The sequence below is a fragment of the Lampetra planeri genome, chromosome 49 (assembly GCF_965212315.1).
Source record: "Lampetra planeri chromosome 49, kcLamPlan1.2.h2, whole genome shotgun sequence".
Taxonomy (NCBI): domain Eukaryota; kingdom Metazoa; phylum Chordata; class Hyperoartia; order Petromyzontiformes; family Petromyzontidae; genus Lampetra; species Lampetra planeri.
The window spans coordinates 3,740,132-3,758,218 of record NC_136155.1 but is presented as its reverse complement, the minus strand read 5'-3'; the positions used below and the strand labels follow the sequence as shown (position 1 = coordinate 3,758,218).

The window sequence follows — 18,087 nt, the reverse complement described above, 5'->3', positions numbered from 1 at the left end:
TACAGGAGGTCGTGGGTTCGATCCCGACCCTGACGCCTGCTGTATGTTTGGAGTTTGCGTGTCTCTCTCTCTCTCATCATCATCACGGTGGTTAGGAGATGTTAAATACCTCGTCATTCAGACGCTGTCTTTCCGACAGACCTGTTCTTCACCTGAGGACGGCTGCTTGCGTTGTGGCCGAAACGTCGTGAGAATTATTTTATTATGTTTTCTTTTTATTATTTCCCTTCTACGTGACTTTACCGAAAGAACCAAGAAAATGAATCCCTGCGGTAACGAAATCTTTAAATCGAAATTTAAGTTTCACGTATTATTGGTTCTTTCGGTAAAGTCACATAGAAGGGAAATAATAAAATAATAAAAATATAAAACAATAGTATTTCCCTTCTACGTTACGTTACCGAAAGAACCAAGAATATGAATCCCTGCAGTAACGAAATCTTTAAATCAAAATTTAAGCAGAACGTGTTGTCTATATTTATTTAAAGTTGCGCATTTTGATGTGACGTCACATTTCTCAACCCCGCCCCCAATCGTCACACATCGTCACAAATGTCTGACCCCCCCCCAGGTGCGTGACGTCATTTATGGACGGTCCTTTAACGTTCTACCTTCTTCTCAGCTGTTGTAGGGACGTCTGTTAACAAAAAGAGCTTTTCCGCTCTTCGGATTTCCTCCTCGAGTCTAAATAAAGATTCTGATTCGCTGCACGTCACTCGCGCTCATTTGCATAAATTAACATGAATCGAAATCGATCGATTCTCACGATTCCACGTACTGTATGCCCCTCCATCTCCCCTGTATCACAACACAGGAATCGAATCCTCTAACTCCGGTTGGTGAATCGATTATGGGGTCTCGATTCAAAGACGCCCTCCCCCACGCACGGCACTTTAAATCGCGGACGCGGAATCGATTCCGTGACCCCCCCCCGCCACGCGCACTCTAAATCGCGGACGCGGAATCGATTCCACCCCTCTACAGTCTATAAATGGCGCGCGCGGAATCGATTCCCATCACAACGAGTCGCCTCAGCCGTCAAGGCGGCAGGCGGCAGGAGGAGGAAGGCGGCGGCCGGTGCCGCTGCTGCTGCAGTTGTTGTTGTTGCCTTTGCTGCTGCTGTTGTTGTTGCCGCTGTTGTTGTTGCCTCTGCTGTTGTTGTTGTTGCCTCTGCTGTTGTTGTTGTTGCCTCTGCTACTGCTGCTGTTGTCACCTCAGCTGTTGCCTCTGCTGCTGCTGTTTTTGTTGCCTCTGCTGCTGCTGTTGTTGCCTCTGCTGTTGTTGTTGCTGCCGCTGCTGTTGTTGTTGCTGCCGCGTAGCTGCTGTCGCCTCTGCTGTTGCCTCCACTTCTGTTGCTGCCGCTGCGGCTACCACCGCTGCCACACAGCAGACACCCCCCCTCCCCCCTGTACGCAAGCATGGCGCCGCTGTTGGCCTTGCTGCTGCCGCTGCTGCTGCCGCTTGGGCCGCTGTCGGTCTCTGGCGGCCTGTACGACCGCAACGACCTCGTGACCGTGCTGGGCCCCGGGGAAGTGTCGCCCGCACTCCGCAACTCGTCCGCCGCCTGGGTGGTGGAGTTCTACGCCTCGTGGTGCGGTCACTGCATCCACTTCGCGCCCGTCTGGAAAGCGCTCGGCGCAGACGTCAAAGGTGACGGCGGCAGCGGCGATTTCTGTGGAGTTTTGCGGAGGTTTTTGTGGGTTTTTGTGGGTTTCTGTGGAGTTCTGTGGAGGTTTTTGTGGGTTTCTGTGGAGTTCTGTGGAGTTCTGTGGAGATTTCTGTGAAGATTTCTGTGGAGAATTCTGTGGAAATTTCTGTGGGGTCCTGTGGAGTTCTGTGGAGATTTCTGTGGGGTCCTGTGGAGTTCTGTGGATGTTTTTGTGGAGATTTCTGTGGAGGTTTCTGTGGAGATTTGTGTGAGGTCTTGTGGAGTTCTGTGGAGATTTTTGTGGATTTCTGTGGAGTTCTGTGGAGATTTCTGTGAAGATTTCTGTGGTTTCCTGTGGATATTTCTGTGGAGAATTCTGTGGAGAATTCTGTGGAGATTTCTGTGGGGTCCTGTGGAGTCCTGTGGAGATTTTTGTGGATTTCTGTTGAGTTCTGTGGAGGTTTCTGTGGAGGTTTCTGTGGAGGTTTCTGTGGAGGTTTCTGTGGAGGTTTCTGTGGAGGTTTCTGTGGAGGTTTCTGTGGAGATTTCTGTGGAGTTCTGTGGAGTTTTTGTGAATTTCCTGTGGAGTTTTTGTGGATTTCCTGTGGAGTTTTTGTGGAGATTTCTGTGGAGTTCCTGTGGAGTTTTTGTGGAGATTTATGTGGTGTCCTGTCGAGATTTCTGTGGAGTTCTGTGGAGGTTTTTGTGGAGATTTCTGTGGAGATTGTGATCTCGCGATTTCTCGACTCGAGCTCCTTGGGAACCGAAGTGATTGTCTCTCTGGCTCTGTTACAGGAGGTTCATAATGTGTCGAAGACATTGTACGTATTCGCGTGTGTGTGGAACTTCTTTCGCACCTTACATAGCCAGCCGTGCCAATCGGAGGTGTGGCGGAAGGACAACAAAGATCGGAGTCATGGGTTCAAGCTCAGTGGCTGCGGTGACCGTCAGTGAAATGCCTCCTTAGGAGGTTCTTAATGGCCTTGTCGGAGACGCAGAGATTTTGTGCTCCTGCTGAATGCCTCTCCGTCTCTCTGCGGCTTCATCGGAGGATCGCGATGGCCAGGTCGGAGACATTGAAGTCCTAGAGGGGAGGGGAGGGGGGGCAGGTAGCAAGCTGTGAAGGCCGAGTCACATCTGCAGGCCCCTCGTGAGATTCGCGATGGCTCGGTGTCAGATCCCCAGCGACACCGCCTGAGGTCCTCCATTCAGGTTTTTTGAGATTGTGGAGTGAACTCTCAGGGAGATCGTGATGGCCGCGTCGGCCGCACACTGGCCCTGGAATCATAATGACCGTGTCGGCGAAACTTTGCTTCTCTGGTTCATGAGGGATAGAGATGTCCCCTTTCAAATTGTACCGGGAGGTCGGACCGCAGAGGGTGGCGCAACAGCTGAGGTTCTGGGATCGAATTCGGCACCTCCAGGCGCAAGGTTCTCAAGTGTAGCGAGTTGACCGGGCTTGGTCTGGTCACCAGTGCGGCTTGCGTAGAGACCCATAGGTTATCTCGCTTGGTCACCAGTGCGGCTTGCGTAGAGACCCATAGGTTTTCTCGCTTGGTCACCAGTGCGGCTTGCGTAGAGACCCATAGGTTATCTCGCTTGTTTATCCCAGTTTTAACTGGGTAGCCGCTGACCCCCACGGCGTTCTGCGCAGCAAGGCGGACTGCCGACCGAGGTGTTGGGACTGACCATTGCCAATGTTCCACTGGCACAGCGGAGGCAGCGTGCATCTGCCACATTGACGTACGCAGCACTTTGGCGTTTTTGTTCTCTCTCTCTGTTCAATGAAATTGGCAGATTGCCTTCTGCAGTCCGGGGCGCTTATGCTGCTTCCGCCGCGGCGGGCGGGCGGAACGGCGAGCACTGGCAATGCGCAGGGTCTCTCTTCGGTTCACATTCGATCTCCCCGGCGCGCGGCAGTTGAAACGGCGGCGGTAAAAGTTTCTCAAATCCTCCACCAACCCGCCGAGCCCTGTGCACCCTGGAGGGCGTGAATGGGTTCCCCACGGCAGTCGGGCCGATCGGGCAGAGCGCGTGCGGTGGGGTAGAGTGTGGGCACTCCACAGTCTTCCACGACGTCCGGCCAGCGTGGAAGAATCGGACAGATGTCCTCTACTCTAGAGGGGGCGATCTCCAGAGCTCGCTCTCGCAGAGGACTCCTCCGCCATCGGTGGGCGTGAGTGAGCACTTGCAGCGCTGCGCCTTTATTTTTACTCTCGCAGCATACACTGCACGGAGAAGGCGGGTGTGAACTTAAATCTGTTAACGGCGAGGGATAGGCGCTTGCGTGCACGCTTGTTAATTTTTGTAATTGGGAAGCGGCAGTTCCTCTTTTCACGACTTGATTCGTTGTTTCGTTTTCGAGGTTACAGTTGGATTCACGGATGGATTATTTTTGTTGTTGCACTTGCGGTGCATGTGCAATCCACAGTGATTACAAAAGAAACTCAACAATGCTTTTATTTTACCAGGTAAGGCCCGCTGAGCTATACAGTGGAGCTATTTTTTACAAGTGACCTGGCCGCAAATGATAGCTCAACGAAGTGGCTTATCATCACGTGGAAATGTATAGCAGGCAAATGTGTTGAACACACGTCGATTCTGAATGTGGAGGGAAAAACCGGAGGACCCGGAGAAAAATCCACACGACCACCACGGGAAAAGAGAGAGACACGCAAATTCCCAATATACAACAGGCGTCGGGGTCGGGATCGAACCCACCACGACCTTCTGTATACCAGGCGAGGTAGTTAACATCTCGCCACTGTGGCGCCTTTTGACCTCCACTCCATCATTAATCTCGACCATTTCCCGCTCCCACCTGCCCACTCGCGACGCGTCCTGGCCACCCGCAGAGTTTGCGTACGTTCTAACGTCGCTCGCACGTACCTCTAAATCCACGTGCTCCTCTGTCTGTTCCTCGGTCAGGGTTACGTGTCCCGCAGAGCAAAAACACACATATTTTTAAAGTGCCCAGGAAATTTCCAGTGTTTAATCGTTGATTCAACGGCAAGCTCGCGCGGCTTGTGCGATGACTGACAAGGGACCATGGAAAACATGTTTATTGCGCTGGGTAAAAATAAACTACAAAATGCGCAAAGCAGGCTTCCGGGTCAAGGATTCGATCCAGACCCTATGACCTCATGTATACCGGGGGAGGTAGTTAACATTTCGCCACCGTGGCAGTTCACCGTGAGTCCATAATTTGGGCTTGCATGGCCACTGTTGTGGCTTGTCTTTAATGCATTGCAATGAGTGTCTGTGTATCTCGATGGGTGTCTCTGTATCTGGCGTCACTATGGGACTCTATGTGTCTCTGCGAGTCTCTGTATATATTTCTGTGTCTTTGAGTTTACTGCAGGGTCCATAGTTTGGGGGGTTGTGACCTTAATGTTCCATTGTTGCGAGTAGAATATTAGTGGAAACACGTGCGGCTATATGCTTCACTCGACTAACCAGGAAATGTCACGCGCACGCACACACATACAGAAAGCACTGAACCAGCACTGCCAAGAAATCGAGGTTCTGGAATAAACCGTTCTTTAGCAATGCGAGTTTTTTGTTCCACAAGTAAACTTGGTTCTCGAACGGCAAGCCAGTTAATGGTCTCAGTTGGTCACCACCAATATCCGCACACCTAAAAAACCTCCCCTCTGCACCCCCCCCCCCCACCATGAAAATATAATTTTAGCTTTTCACTTAATTTGGGTTCAACTGTGTCAATTGAAGGGGTGTCACGGTGGCGAGATGATAACTACATCGCTTGGCATTCAGGAACGTCGTGGGTTCGATCCCGACCTGCTGTATATTTGGAATTTGCGTGTCTCTCTATCTCACTCTGTGGTCGCGTGGATTTTTCTCCAGGTCCTCCGGTTTTTCCCTCCACATTCTAGAATCGGCGTCACGCGTTTAGAGCATTTGGCTGCCATAAATTTCCACGCGATGGTAAAGCCCACGGGTCCAGCCAACAAAACGCTTGCCTCTGTTGCTGATGAAGGGTCCTACCAAAGTGCCTGACAAAGGCACTCTTTCTGTCACACCACCTTTTGAGACTGGTGTGTGACACAAGGAGGTGCACTGCTCGCTTTTGATGGTACAGACTTGATAGTGTCTTGGTCTCTCGGTGATACGTTGCAAAGAGCACGTGGATTAGAATTGGCATTAAAGTAAAACTCTGTGTTTACTGTATATTGGAAGCCACTGGAGCTCTATGCACTTTGACATTTAGATTGAAAACTCACTTCTTTAGAGCTGCTTTTTGTGTTTAGTTTATTTCCCTTCCCCCGCACCTCTGATGAAGCACGGTTGGCTACGTACGGTGCGAAAGAAGTTTCATGTACATAAGCACGGGGAGTGGTGGCGCAGCGGTTAGCAAACTGCACTGTGAATGTGGTGGACCTAAAAGTTGGATTCCCAGCCGTGGCTCAACGTCGGTGGCGAGGTGAGATCTGAACCGGCCCTGGGGGCTCTGCAGTCACCCGTGGGCACCGATTGGCGTGGCCCGTTTACCCGCTAGAACACTCGACCACAACTTGATCCGTACCAATTGTATTCTAGTAGGGGCGGCGGGGGGAGGGGTGGAGCGGCTTTATCTGATTTAACCTATTTGTTTTGATTTAAAGCTTTCGTGACTGCAGGGATTCATATTCTTGGTTCTTTCGGTAAAGTCACGTAGAAGGGAAATAATAAAATAATAAAAATATAAAACAATAAAATTCTCACGACGTTTCGACTGCAACACAAGCAATCATCATTAGGTGTGAAATCCACAGCAAGAAAATTAGAAAAAAGAAAAATTTCTTACTGTGGATTTCACACCTGATGATGATTGCTTGTGTTGCAGTCGAAACGTCGTGAGAATTTTATTGTTCTATATTTTTATTATTGTATTATTTCCCTTCTACGTGACTTTACCGAAAGAGCCAAGAATATATAACCTATTTGTGATTTAAACAAACGACAAAGGGGAGCGAGGTTGAGTTTCGATTTGTGGTCTAGGTGCGCGCTCGCTGAAACTTTCACCAGCTAATCCCGTGCGTGTGCGTCACGGCCTGTCCTCCGTGCACTCCGTCACCTGACTCATCCGGGCTTGTGCATCCGTAAAGGTGAAGGCGGTGACGACGTGGCGCGTGACCGCACGTACGCACCTGTGAGCGTCCCCACACCCTCCACCTCGATCAATCCCCCCCTCCCCCTGTCCTTGCGAGTCTGGCGCAGTTGGTACGACCCCGTTGGCTGTCCCCAATGTGATGGAAGCCACACACTGGGCTGCCCTGTTTTGCTTGGATATTTGTCGATACCATGATGAGGATTAATGTTGTTATATACATTTAGAGGGGGGGGGGGAGCGTCGATCGTGCACAACTGCACCTCGCGACGACGCTGTTCAAGACAATGGCAATAGAATAGTAAAACAAAAATATCGCCCCTCGCAAGACACGTTGCATGCCAAAAGGCAACTCGATTTAAAAGCCGTTCGTAAATGCGCACAAGGTTTGCTTTAAAAATGGGAATTGATTAGTGGAATGGACTTAAATGTGCCGGATATGGAGTGGGAGTACTATCCACTCAGTGGGAGCTGCGGACGGGAAATCACGCACGCCCACCATGTTGCGCTTAATCTTCGGCTGAATGAGCAGCTTCGTCCGTACTGGATGGACGAAGTCTCCTGAATGGGGGGGGGGGGGGGTGTAGGCTGGGAATCGTCGTCACCCATGTGTTGTCACCACCATCATCGCCGTCGTCTTTGTTTAACCCGAGTGAGACGCAAAAATGACAAGCAACTAAATGATACAACAACAACAAAATAGTTTCTGTACGTAAAACGGATTCTTTGCACACGTGTAAACAAATGTACGATTCGCAACAATTGCTGATCGTCAGCGTGCGGTGCATGCAGCGCAACGCATTTGAACAACAACGACAATTAACCAAAGACCAGTGCATGGTTTAAAATGAGAACTTAACTCTTCGGCGAGATGTATTTTACGCCGCATATGCGTGCTTGGGTTTGAGTGGTGTAACGGCGGTTAGCTAACTGCGCTGTGAACCTAGTAACATTTTGCGTGGTCAATGAATGAGTGAGTGGGGTTGAGTGGTGTAACGGCGGTTAGCTAACTGCGCTGTGAACCAAGAAACATTTTGCGTGGTCAATGAATGAGTGAGTGGGGTTGAGTGGTGTAATGGCGGTTAGCGCACTGCGCTGTTAACCAAGAAACATTTTGCGTGGTCAATGAATGAGTGAGTGGGGTTGAGTGGTGTAACGGCGGTTAGCTAACTGCGCTGTGAACCAAGAAACATTTTGCGTGGTCAATGAATGAGTGAGTGGGGTTGAGTGGTGTAACGGCAGTTAGCTAACTGCGTTGAGAACCAAGAAACATTTTGCGTGGTCAATGAATGAGTGAGTGGGGTTGAGTGGTGTAACGGCGGTTAGCTAACTGCGCTGTGAACCTAGCAACATTTTGCGTGGTCAATGAATGAGTGAGTGGGGTTGAGTGGTGTAACGGCAGTTAGCTAACTGCGCTGTGAACCAAGAAATATTTTTCTTGGTCAATGAATGAGTGAGTGGGGTTGAGTGGTGTAACGGCGGTTAGCTAACTGCGCTGTGAACCAAGAAACATTTTGCGTGGTCAATGAATGAGTGAGTGGGGTTGAGTGGTGTAACGGCGGTTACTGCACTGCGCTGAGAACCTAGCAACAGTTAGATCCCCGGCCACGGCAAGCATCAGTGGCGAGTGATATCTTAAACCGGGTCCAGTGCCTCTCCTCCACCGGGCCTGGTGAAGTATGGTCAGACAACCTTCAGGCCTGACGAGGTGCGTGTACACACGGATGAACTAAAAAGAATCTGTCCTTGCTTGGCAGCCTGCACTCTGCGGCAGGATCTGCTCGTTTATCACCACGTGGCAGAGGGCTTCTTCTGTGCGGTTTAACCCACGTGTACAACGCCAAGGCATACCGTTCACCGTGCCCCAACAAACAACAAATTCAATGAACCATTACACAAACAAAAAAAACTGTGACCACGAAGGCGGTCGCCGCAACGCGTGGCGCCTTTGTATGCGCTTCTGCGGTGTGGTGGTGGCAATGTTGAGCGAGACCGGTCTCTATATGCAGCCAATTGAAGTGGATTGTAGTTCACCGTGTCTCGGCGGTCTTTCGAGATGCAATTGCACTGGAACGACGCAATATAAAGTGAAATAATCATGATAAATTAACGATAGCTTCGCCATCATCTCAGGTGGTGCCAACAAGTGAAATGCTCTGCAGTCTGGCCACCGTGGACTCGCTTCAAGAGGCTGTCCTTCCCAAGCTGGTCGCCGCATCGCGCGTGCGCGCGTCCAGATGCGCTTCTGCGGCCGTCTGGAAAGCTCTTCCTTCCGATATTAAGGAAGCCACTGGGAGCCGTGCACTTTTAAATCGTCGTCTAAATTGATAAACTCATTTCTTTAGAACTGATATTTGTGCTTTTTAGTTTGTTGTGCTTCCCCGGCGCCTCCGATTTAGCGCGGTTGGCTACGTATGGTGCGAAAGAAGTTCAGCAAACATACAGTACATCACCATCCTCCACCCCGCTAAGTCGTGACGTGTCCTCCCCGAAGCCCCACTAATTTTTCTGATCTTGCGCGATGAAAGAGATTAACGGAATATTTACATGCCCACCATCATCAACCACGTACGTACCATCAACCGGATGCCGGCGGGAAAAGAAGTTCAACAACGGCAGACGTGAATGCAAGAGAAGGGGCGTCACTGCTCCACGCTAGAAAAAGAGCATGTTGGTCAAAGAGGAACAGTCTTCCTCCATGCCTTTTACTCTCGGGACAGAATTAGAATTTTTAGGAACTCTCTGCGCCCTGCAACCGAAAGCGCCGCAAATGCGTAGCTCGGCAGGGGTCGAATAAGGTTAAGTGCTTGGATAAGTATCCACCAGGGATTTCCAGGTGTGGGATTTTTTTCATCCCCCCCCGTAGGCCTGGGTCTACGCTGCGGCCAGGAAATGCCAACGCTAAGTGTTACCCTCTCGTGCGTGTGTGTACATACGTGTACGTGTGTCAGAGGTCGCAAACGGGTTTTGATTCCTTACCCGTACCCGGCCGCACCAGGGTCGCAAATGGGTACCCGTACCCGGCCGTACTCGTACCCTACCCGTACCCAGCCGGGTACGGGTAGGGTACGGGTACCTGATTGCGACCTCTGGGATGAAGCCATGTTGCAGGCGTGGGTGGGTTGATTCTAGGAACTTGAATTGCGAGAAGAGACAAGACGTTGGGAAATGAGTGACAAACAGTTACTCACCGGTGACTCACGGTCTACCCGTACCCGTACCCGGCCGCACCAGGCTCGCAAACGGGTACCCATACCCGGCTGGGTACGGGTAGCCAGGTATCAGGTAGAGTACGGGTATCGGGTACCCGATTGCGACCTCTGCCGTGTGTGTGTGGGTGGTAGTGCAGTGGTTGGCGCGCTGCGCTACGAACCGATGAACTCAATTCGATTCCCGCACACGGCCAATACCAGTGACGATTATCTGGACTGGTGCTGGGCCTCCTTCTAGGTCGACTCGGCCTCAAATGAGTACCTGGTGTGCTGCGTAAAAACATGGCCACTGGGGTGACAAAGGCGGTCGGGCGTGGTGCTGGCCGCCCACCCCCTCGTGTGACGTTTTGGCCTTCATAGGTGCTCGATAACAGCACTTGCCCCAACGGTCTGTTATAGGCTATATGGGGGATTTTTGTCTTTGGGAGCGGTAGTACAGTGGTTAGTGTGCTGCGCTATGAACTCGGCCATCCGAGTTCGATTCTCGTTCACGGCCAATACCAGTGACGATTATCTGAACCGGTCCTGGGCTTCCCATAGATTGACTCGGCCTCAAATGAGTACGTGGTACGGTGTGTAAATATCGCTACTGGGGTAGACAAAGGTGGCCGGGTGTGCTGCTAGCCACCCACCCCCACGTGTGCTGTGCCGGCCTTCAAAGGCGTTCGCTAATGGCACTTGCCTTTCGTTCTGTTAAGGCTATACGGGGGGGGGGGGCATGGGGGATCTTTTGCCTTTTTTTGGGTTTCCTCCGTGTTCTCCCGGCTTCCTTCCCACACGAAGTCCAAACTCTCTCGTTGCTCATGGCGAATTCGCGGCAATGGATTTACACTTTCAACACGTGCGTGATGACGACTTGACACACTTCTCTTGATGGCACTTTATTGAAGACACGTTCACGTAACATCAAGCGGAGACCCCCACTGCAACAGCCCCGAGTCTCCCGCGGATCTCCCCCTTTATACCAACACGAGGCCACGCCCCCTTCCAGAACCTTCTCGATGACTCTGGACGCTCGCTCCACCGGCAGACTCCACCGTCCTTTTCCGTCGCATGACCACGCTCCCTTCTCGAACATTCCCGTAGCCACCAGTCCCTTCACACTCACAACTGACTTCCCCGTCATTACCTCCCGTAGCCACCGGTCCCTTCACACTCACAACTGATACCCCTGTCATTACCTCCCGTAGCCATCGGTCCCTTCGCACTCACAACTGATACCCCTGTCATTACCTCCCGTAGCCACTGGTCCCTTCACACTCACAACTGATACCCCTGTCATTACCTCCCGTAGCCACCGGTCCCTTCGCACTCACAACTGACTCCCCTGTCATTACCTCCCGTAGCCACCGGTCCCTTCGCACTCACAACTGACTCCCCTGTCATTACTTCCCGTAGCCACCAGTCCCTTCGCACTCACAACTGACTCCCCCGTCATTACCTCCCGTACCCACCGGTCCCTTCACACTCACTACTGACTCCCCTGTCATTACCTCCCGTAGCCAGCAGTCCCTTCGCACTCACAACTGACGTTGAGAAAACTCGCGGCCGTCATAGGAGAACGGGCTGTGTTTTACGGAGTAAAAAAAAAAAGCCTCAAAGACAGCTCCTGCTTAAGGTTCTCGTGGTTCAGTTGCTGAAGAAGCTCCCACCCAGCACGTGGATGAAAAAGGTGAGGGCATTGGTCCAAACGACATGCGGCACGACCCCGAAAAAGCATCGGGATGGCCTCCAAAGGCATCAGGTTGTCTCGCGGTTTGCACCTAAATTCTGCGACGACGACGCTGAATCAATGCACAGGGGCGGCGGTGTTTGCCCAAAGGGCTCGAAAAATTCCTGCCTCGCTCGGAGCGGGAATGTTGACGCAGTCGGGGCCAAATCTGGAGGCTTGCGCTGCGTCAACCGCGTCTTTCAGTGGCTTTCTGCTACCGTGCGTGCGGCTAAACTGGCCCCGAAATAAAGGTGCGGTTACATTTGGAGTCTCCGGGGAAATTAGATGGCAGCATGAGCCCCAGTGGATTGCCTAAGTGTGTTATATACATGTATATGTTGTTGAGCATTATGGGTAAAATCATATTTTATCAGCCGAGCCTGTTCGCCCATTTGCCTTGCACATCGGCCGCAAATACAAAGGAGACGTCACAGCGATGATGATGATGATACACTACTCCCCCTGAATGTGATGGTGGTCGTTGCTCTGCATCTTCTCCATCAGCCGTACGAAGGAGAGAAGATGACCAATTCGCCTCGCTTATTATCCAGAAGCTCGCTTAAGCGAAAGCTGCCCGGATGATGTTGGTCTGGAGAGCCAATAGGCCGATTGGGACCATAACGTTCGCTTCATGTTTCAGTCTTTTTAGTTAAACCAGGTGAGGACTCGAGAGAGACCAGGATGGGAATCTCATTTGCAAGAGCGACCCCCGGGGTAATCGAAATGACAAAAGCAAACTTGTATAAAGTTACATAAAGTTACAGCGATGACGCAAATAGGAATCGGAACAAAAACACACAAACAACTGTGTCGGCAAAAACGTGTAATTTATATGTGGAGACGCAGAACATCGTTTGACGCGTATACAACCCCCAAGAACACGCCACCCTTGGGGGGGGGGGTGGGGGGGGGAGCCGCTGATGTGTATGTACGGTGAACTTCTTTACTCAACGTACGTAGCCAACCGCGCGAATCGGTGCAGGGGGAAGGACGGCAGACTGAACACAACGGAAGCAGTTCTAAAGAAGTGAGTTTTAAATCTTGATCCAAAAGTCCATAGCTCCCAGTGGCTTTCCTTATATCGGAAGGAAGACACTTTCCAGACGGCCGCAGAAGCGCCGTGTGACGACACGGTAACCACCGTCTTTTTTCGACGGCTTGGACAAAAAATGTGAACCTCTACGTGGCCACGCTTGTGGCTGGAGAGGCATGGGGGGTGGGGGGGACTGCATTTCTCACACTCGGTTGACCCAGAACCGAGCGCGTAGTTCACACAGCTGCGATGGTGCCCAGTGAGGTAATGTTTACCTGTTATAAATACCGTCACTATACATAGACGTTTGTGTGTATATAGATATATATCTACTTATGAACGAGTTAGGTTCCAGAGATTTGTTCGTGAGTCCAACTTTACTCCTGTCGATTCCAAACGTGTTGTACGGTGTGTACACTAAACACGGTGAATGGCTTTAAAAGTTGTATCATCTTCACGCTCTGCAGACGTAGAATGCCACTGGTTCTTCACATTCTGCAGATGTAGGTGCCACTGGTTCTTCACGTTCTGTAGATGTAGATGCCACTGGTTTTTCACGTTCTGCAGACGTAGATGCCACTGGTTCTTCACGTTCTGCAGATGTAGATGCCACTGGTTCTTCACGTTCTGCAGATGTAGATGCCACTGGTTCTTCACGTTCTGCAGATGTAGATGCCACTGGTTCACGTTCTGCAGATGTAGATGCCACTGGTTCTTCACGTTCTGCAGATGTAGATGCCACTGGTTCTTCACGTTCTGCAGACGTAGATGCCACTGGTTCTTCACGTTCTGCAGATGTAGGTTCCACTGGTTCTTTATGTTCTGCAGATGTTGATGCCGCTGTTCTTCACGTTCTGCAGACGTAGATGCCACTGGTTCTTCACGTTCTGCAGATGTAGATGCCAATTCCCTTTGGTTCTTGGGTTTCCTCTCTACTCTTTTGAAAAACTGACCAAGAGATGTCTGCACAGTTGCTGTCTTCTTCTTCTTCTCGTCATTAATAAACTTGTAACAGGCAATAGCTTCTTGAACGGCTGCAACTGGACATAGGGACAGGTTTGTTTGTATCTCTGAAAGTTTGTACTTCGAAAGTTCATAAGTAGAGGAGTCCCTGTATAGTGTGTGTGTGTTTTCCTTAGGCCGCACCTCCGATTAGCACGGTCGGCTATGTACAGCGCGAAAGAAGTTCAATGCGCTTACACGCGTCAAACAAAAATCGTGATGCTGCATTGGCGCAGTGGTGCACGAGCACAAACGAAACAAACTCGCGACGCTCATCAACAACGCCGTGGTCCCAAAAGGAAACAAAACTTTACAATCGGCAACTATATAATTGACTAACGTGTGTGCACCAATACCAGCACAGCAGCAGCAGCAGCAGCACCAAACCATTTACGCGCGAGTAGATATTTAGTTCCAAACAAACCCTGCAAAAAAACTACCCAACTCATTCGTAAGTAATTTTGATAATTTGACTTTCTTATCAACAGTGGATGCAAGAGCATTCCAGTGAAGCTGGCGTGTGTTCCTCCCTTTAAACGATGCGTGTTTTTTCCAAGCCCCATCCCGTTGCATTTGCGATTTCAGCATGGCAGAAATTTGGCGCCCCTTGGCTGATTTTTTTTGTTTATCTCTTCCCCCTCTGACGCCTCTGCTGGAGCCACGATTCCAAATCGAGCCTGCATTGTCGTCTCGAGCGAGCCGTGTTCAAAAAGTCAGGAATTCCGTGCGGCGACGTTCACCCCGCTGCTACAACTTAACAACCCCCCCTCCCCCCGCCCGCTTAGTAGGTTTTTTTTTGTTTTCCCGCTCGGCAGTTTCCTGCCGGTCGCTCTGCCACGAATTGTTCTCTCCGCTCGTCGTCGTTGTTTTTTTTTCCGCCGGTTCATTGTTGTTCCTGTCGTGGTGTTTAACGCTCTGCCCGTCGAGAGTGGCGTTTCCTTGTTTTGTGTCGGTCACGAAGGATGCGGAATCGTCTGTAGCATTGAGATCAGTCGGCCTGAAAATGCGGGGCCCACATTGCAAATGTTACCCTAAGCGCTGTATTTTGCACTCCCCCCCCCCTCCAATCAATACATACCATGGGAAGGGGGGAGGGTGGCTATACTTCACCATGACAGTCAGTGCGCGTTGCATCACTGGGCCGGTGAGGTGGGAGGGTGAGCCAGAAACCGGTTGGAATCTCGCTTTGCCCGCCGATGTTAGCCGTCACCGGGGGGATTGAACTGGGGGGTGAGCGAGCGCTGTGCCCCACGCCGCTCCCCATGCCCCCACGCGCAACCCGTGGACGTCGCAGGTGAACGATTCGACGTCGCGCGGCGCAAGGTGACGAACGGAGACTGCTCGACGGAGGAGTCTCAGCGCCGTGACGTGAGCGCATTCGCTTGCGCACCTCCGCGGAACGCGGTCCGTTGTGTTTTCTCTTTTTGCCGGTGCCGTGAGCAGAGTGGCGTCAGGCGGTGATGCTCGGCGCCATTGATTGCGCCGAGCAAGCCAACCAGAAAACCTGCCAGGAGTTCGAAGTTCGCTACTACCCCAGCATTCGGGTAAACGCTCACCCCCTCCCCTCCCTCCTCACTCACTCGCTCCCTCTTCACTCCCTCCCTCCCCTGCACCCCCCCCTCCCTCCACTCTCATCGTCCCTCCACTCTCACCCTCCCTTCCCTTTCTCTCCACTCTCATCCTCTCTCCACCCTCCCTCCCCTCATCCTTCCTCCCTCCACCGTCCCTCCACTCTCATCCTCCCTCCACTCTCACCGTCCCTCCACTCCCCCCCCCCCCCCCATCTCGGTCGACCTCTCCGATGATTCCCTCCCCTCTGTTTAAGTCCAGATTCAAGAGCTACCTTTCCGTGGCTCTGATTTTGACGGTGGAGCCGGCGGCATGGGGTTTTAAATTTTTAGCGACGCCACGCAGCCGTACCCCAATGCCAGCGCGCGATCCGTTGTTGCCGTGAAGCCTCTGCGGTGTTTGTTCACGTGGTCGTAATTTTTTGTTGTTGTTGCTCTTTCTGATGTCGTTTTCCCTTCCAGTTTTTCCCACCCTTCTCCAACACCACGGACGTCGGTAAAGATCACTCCGGTGAGGGTCCGCGTCGTCGCACGTTTCCAGTTATTCGGCCGTTATAATATTTCCACGTGATGACGATGATGAGCCGCTTCGTTGCGCTATCGTTTGTGATAGCCAGGCCGCTTGTGAAAAAGAGCTACGCAGCTCAGTGAGGCCTTGCCTGGTAAGATACATAGAGCATGCGTGTTGAACTTATTTCGCACCGTACGTAGCCAACCGTGCTAACACGTACGCATGCCTACATACTTGGCAAGGAGAGCACTGCGCGCGTGCGCGTGAGTGAACATCCATCGTAACCGCCACCATCGGCCTCCCATCCTCCGCACTTCAACTAAAAGGCGACGGGGGGATGACATCGCAGCGATTCTACGACTGGATGTCCACAACAAGTCCAGGTTGGCTTGAAGGAATGCCCCTGTGTTTATGAAGGGCCATGCGGCAGAGGTCGCAACCGGGTACCCGATACCCGGCTACCCGTACCCGGCCAGGTACGGGTAGCCGTTTGCGACCCTGGTGCGGCCGGGTACGGGTACGGGTAGGCCGTGAGTCACTGGTGAGTAACCGTTTGTCACTCATTTCGGGTAGGGTACGGGTAGGGAACGGGTACCCGTACCCGGCCGGATACGGGTACGGGTACCCATTTGCGACCCTGGTGCGGCCAGGTACGGGTACGGGTAAGGAATCAAAACCCGTTTGCGACCTCTGCCATGCGGGCTGATGAGCTCTGTGTTTGTCGCTTATTACATTCTCCGCGATGACCACGAGTGATTTAAAAAAAAAAGGTCATCTCCGTTTGCTTTTGAGTTTCGATCGTCTCTCTCGCACGGCTCCGTCCCGTTCGCTTACATCGGCACGAAACGCGTATCGTCAACATTGGCGGCAGCCACGATCGCTCCACTGCTGGATGAGGGCCTCCGCAAGCCTAGTGTGGGGCGGCGGTGCAACTTGTGTAAATTGGTAACGGGGTGTACGATGCGATTTTATCGTGTGCCGTGAGCATAACAATACATGCTCCGTATTTGCCTACCACGGTCTTTTGCCACGTGTGAGTTTATGGTGATAAAGGCGTACTCGGGGCGAGCTCCTACCCAGATAGACGCCCTCCTGAGAAGAAGTATTGACCAAACAAGCCAATGCACCGTGTGGGAACCTGTGCTGCTGCGGTTTGCGCAGCCACGCGAGGCCCAGGTTCGATTCCCTGCCGTGGCTGACATTCCGTGGCGAGTGATATCTGGGCCGGATGCTGGGCCCTTCCGCCCTCAAACGAGCACCAGGTGCTGTAGCTGGGGGCGGGGAGACAAAGGTGGCGTGGCCTCCCCGACGGACCGTGAGAGAGGGAGCGTACGCGGACGGGGTGGGGTGCGGGGGGGGACACCGACACCCCGCTGTGTGTTTTTGTGTCGCCACGCAGAGCGGGAGCGCACCGTCCCGGGGCTGCGACGCAAGCTCGTGGATTTCCTTGAGAAGCAGGAGGCGTTCGGGCCTTCCCTCGCGGCCGTCAAGTGAGTCTAAGAGTCTCTGAGGATTCCCTGCTCCGTTTTTAAAACGACGACAAAAAACACATTGATCGTTTGAGTTTGGCGCTCATCTCCTGTTCACGCCACCCCCACCCTGACCACTGAGTCAGGAATGGAAATTCCACATTTCGATGGTGTAGGGCCGGGCAGGCTTTTGGTTTAAAAAAAAAAAAGTGAGCCATGTCTTCGTTTTTTAGTTCACTGAGATTTTTGTCATGCAGAGTGGCTGCTGCTGTATCGTGTACAGTGCTTTGAGATCCTTGATGAAAGTCAATTTATAAATAGCATTATTATTATTGTTAGAACTTGATAGCTTCATGAATTCCGAGCAGAAATGTCTTCTGTCTCATCGCAGCACGATGCCGACAAAACAGCAATTGTAATATAAGTTCGTAAACAATTTTTAACAAAAAACCACTAAGATGAGTGCACCAATGTGCGTGTACAATTATTTGTGCGTGCGTGTGTGTGTGTGTGCGTATTGGGAGCTATAGTGTTGTGGTTAGCGCACTGCACTACGAACCTGGCGACCCGAAATCGATTCCCGCTCACGGCCAGCACCAGTGAGAATTATCTGAACCGGTCCCGAGCTTCCCCTAGGTCGACTCGGCCTCAAATGAGTACCTGGGGCGGTGCGTAAACATCGCCACTGGGGAGACAAAGGCGGCCGGGCGTGGTGCTGGCCACCCACCCCCTCGTGTGCCGTTCCGGCCTTTATAGGTGCTCGCTAACAGCACTTGCTCCAACAGTCTGCTCGGACTATACGGGGGGCGGGTGGTGGATCTTTGTC

At 52.0% G+C, this 18,087-nt stretch overlaps 1 protein-coding gene across 1 annotated transcript in view; it reads left to right on the top strand.

The window, feature by feature from the left end:
* The first annotated feature begins 1,015 nt into the window (after positions 1-1,015).
* LOC144734048 (sulfhydryl oxidase 2-like) overlaps positions 1,016-18,087 on the top strand; it is a 31,343-nt gene continuing 14,271 nt past the window's right edge. The window contains exons 1-4 of the mRNA XM_078616097.1: positions 1,016-1,650; positions 15,157-15,257; positions 15,744-15,792; positions 17,192-17,282. Of these exons, the coding sequence (XP_078472223.1) occupies positions 1,419-1,650; positions 15,157-15,257; positions 15,744-15,792; positions 17,192-17,282 (473 nt within the window). The 5' untranslated portion in view covers positions 1,016-1,418. The remainder of the gene's footprint in view (positions 1,651-15,156; positions 15,258-15,743; positions 15,793-17,191; positions 17,283-18,087) is intronic.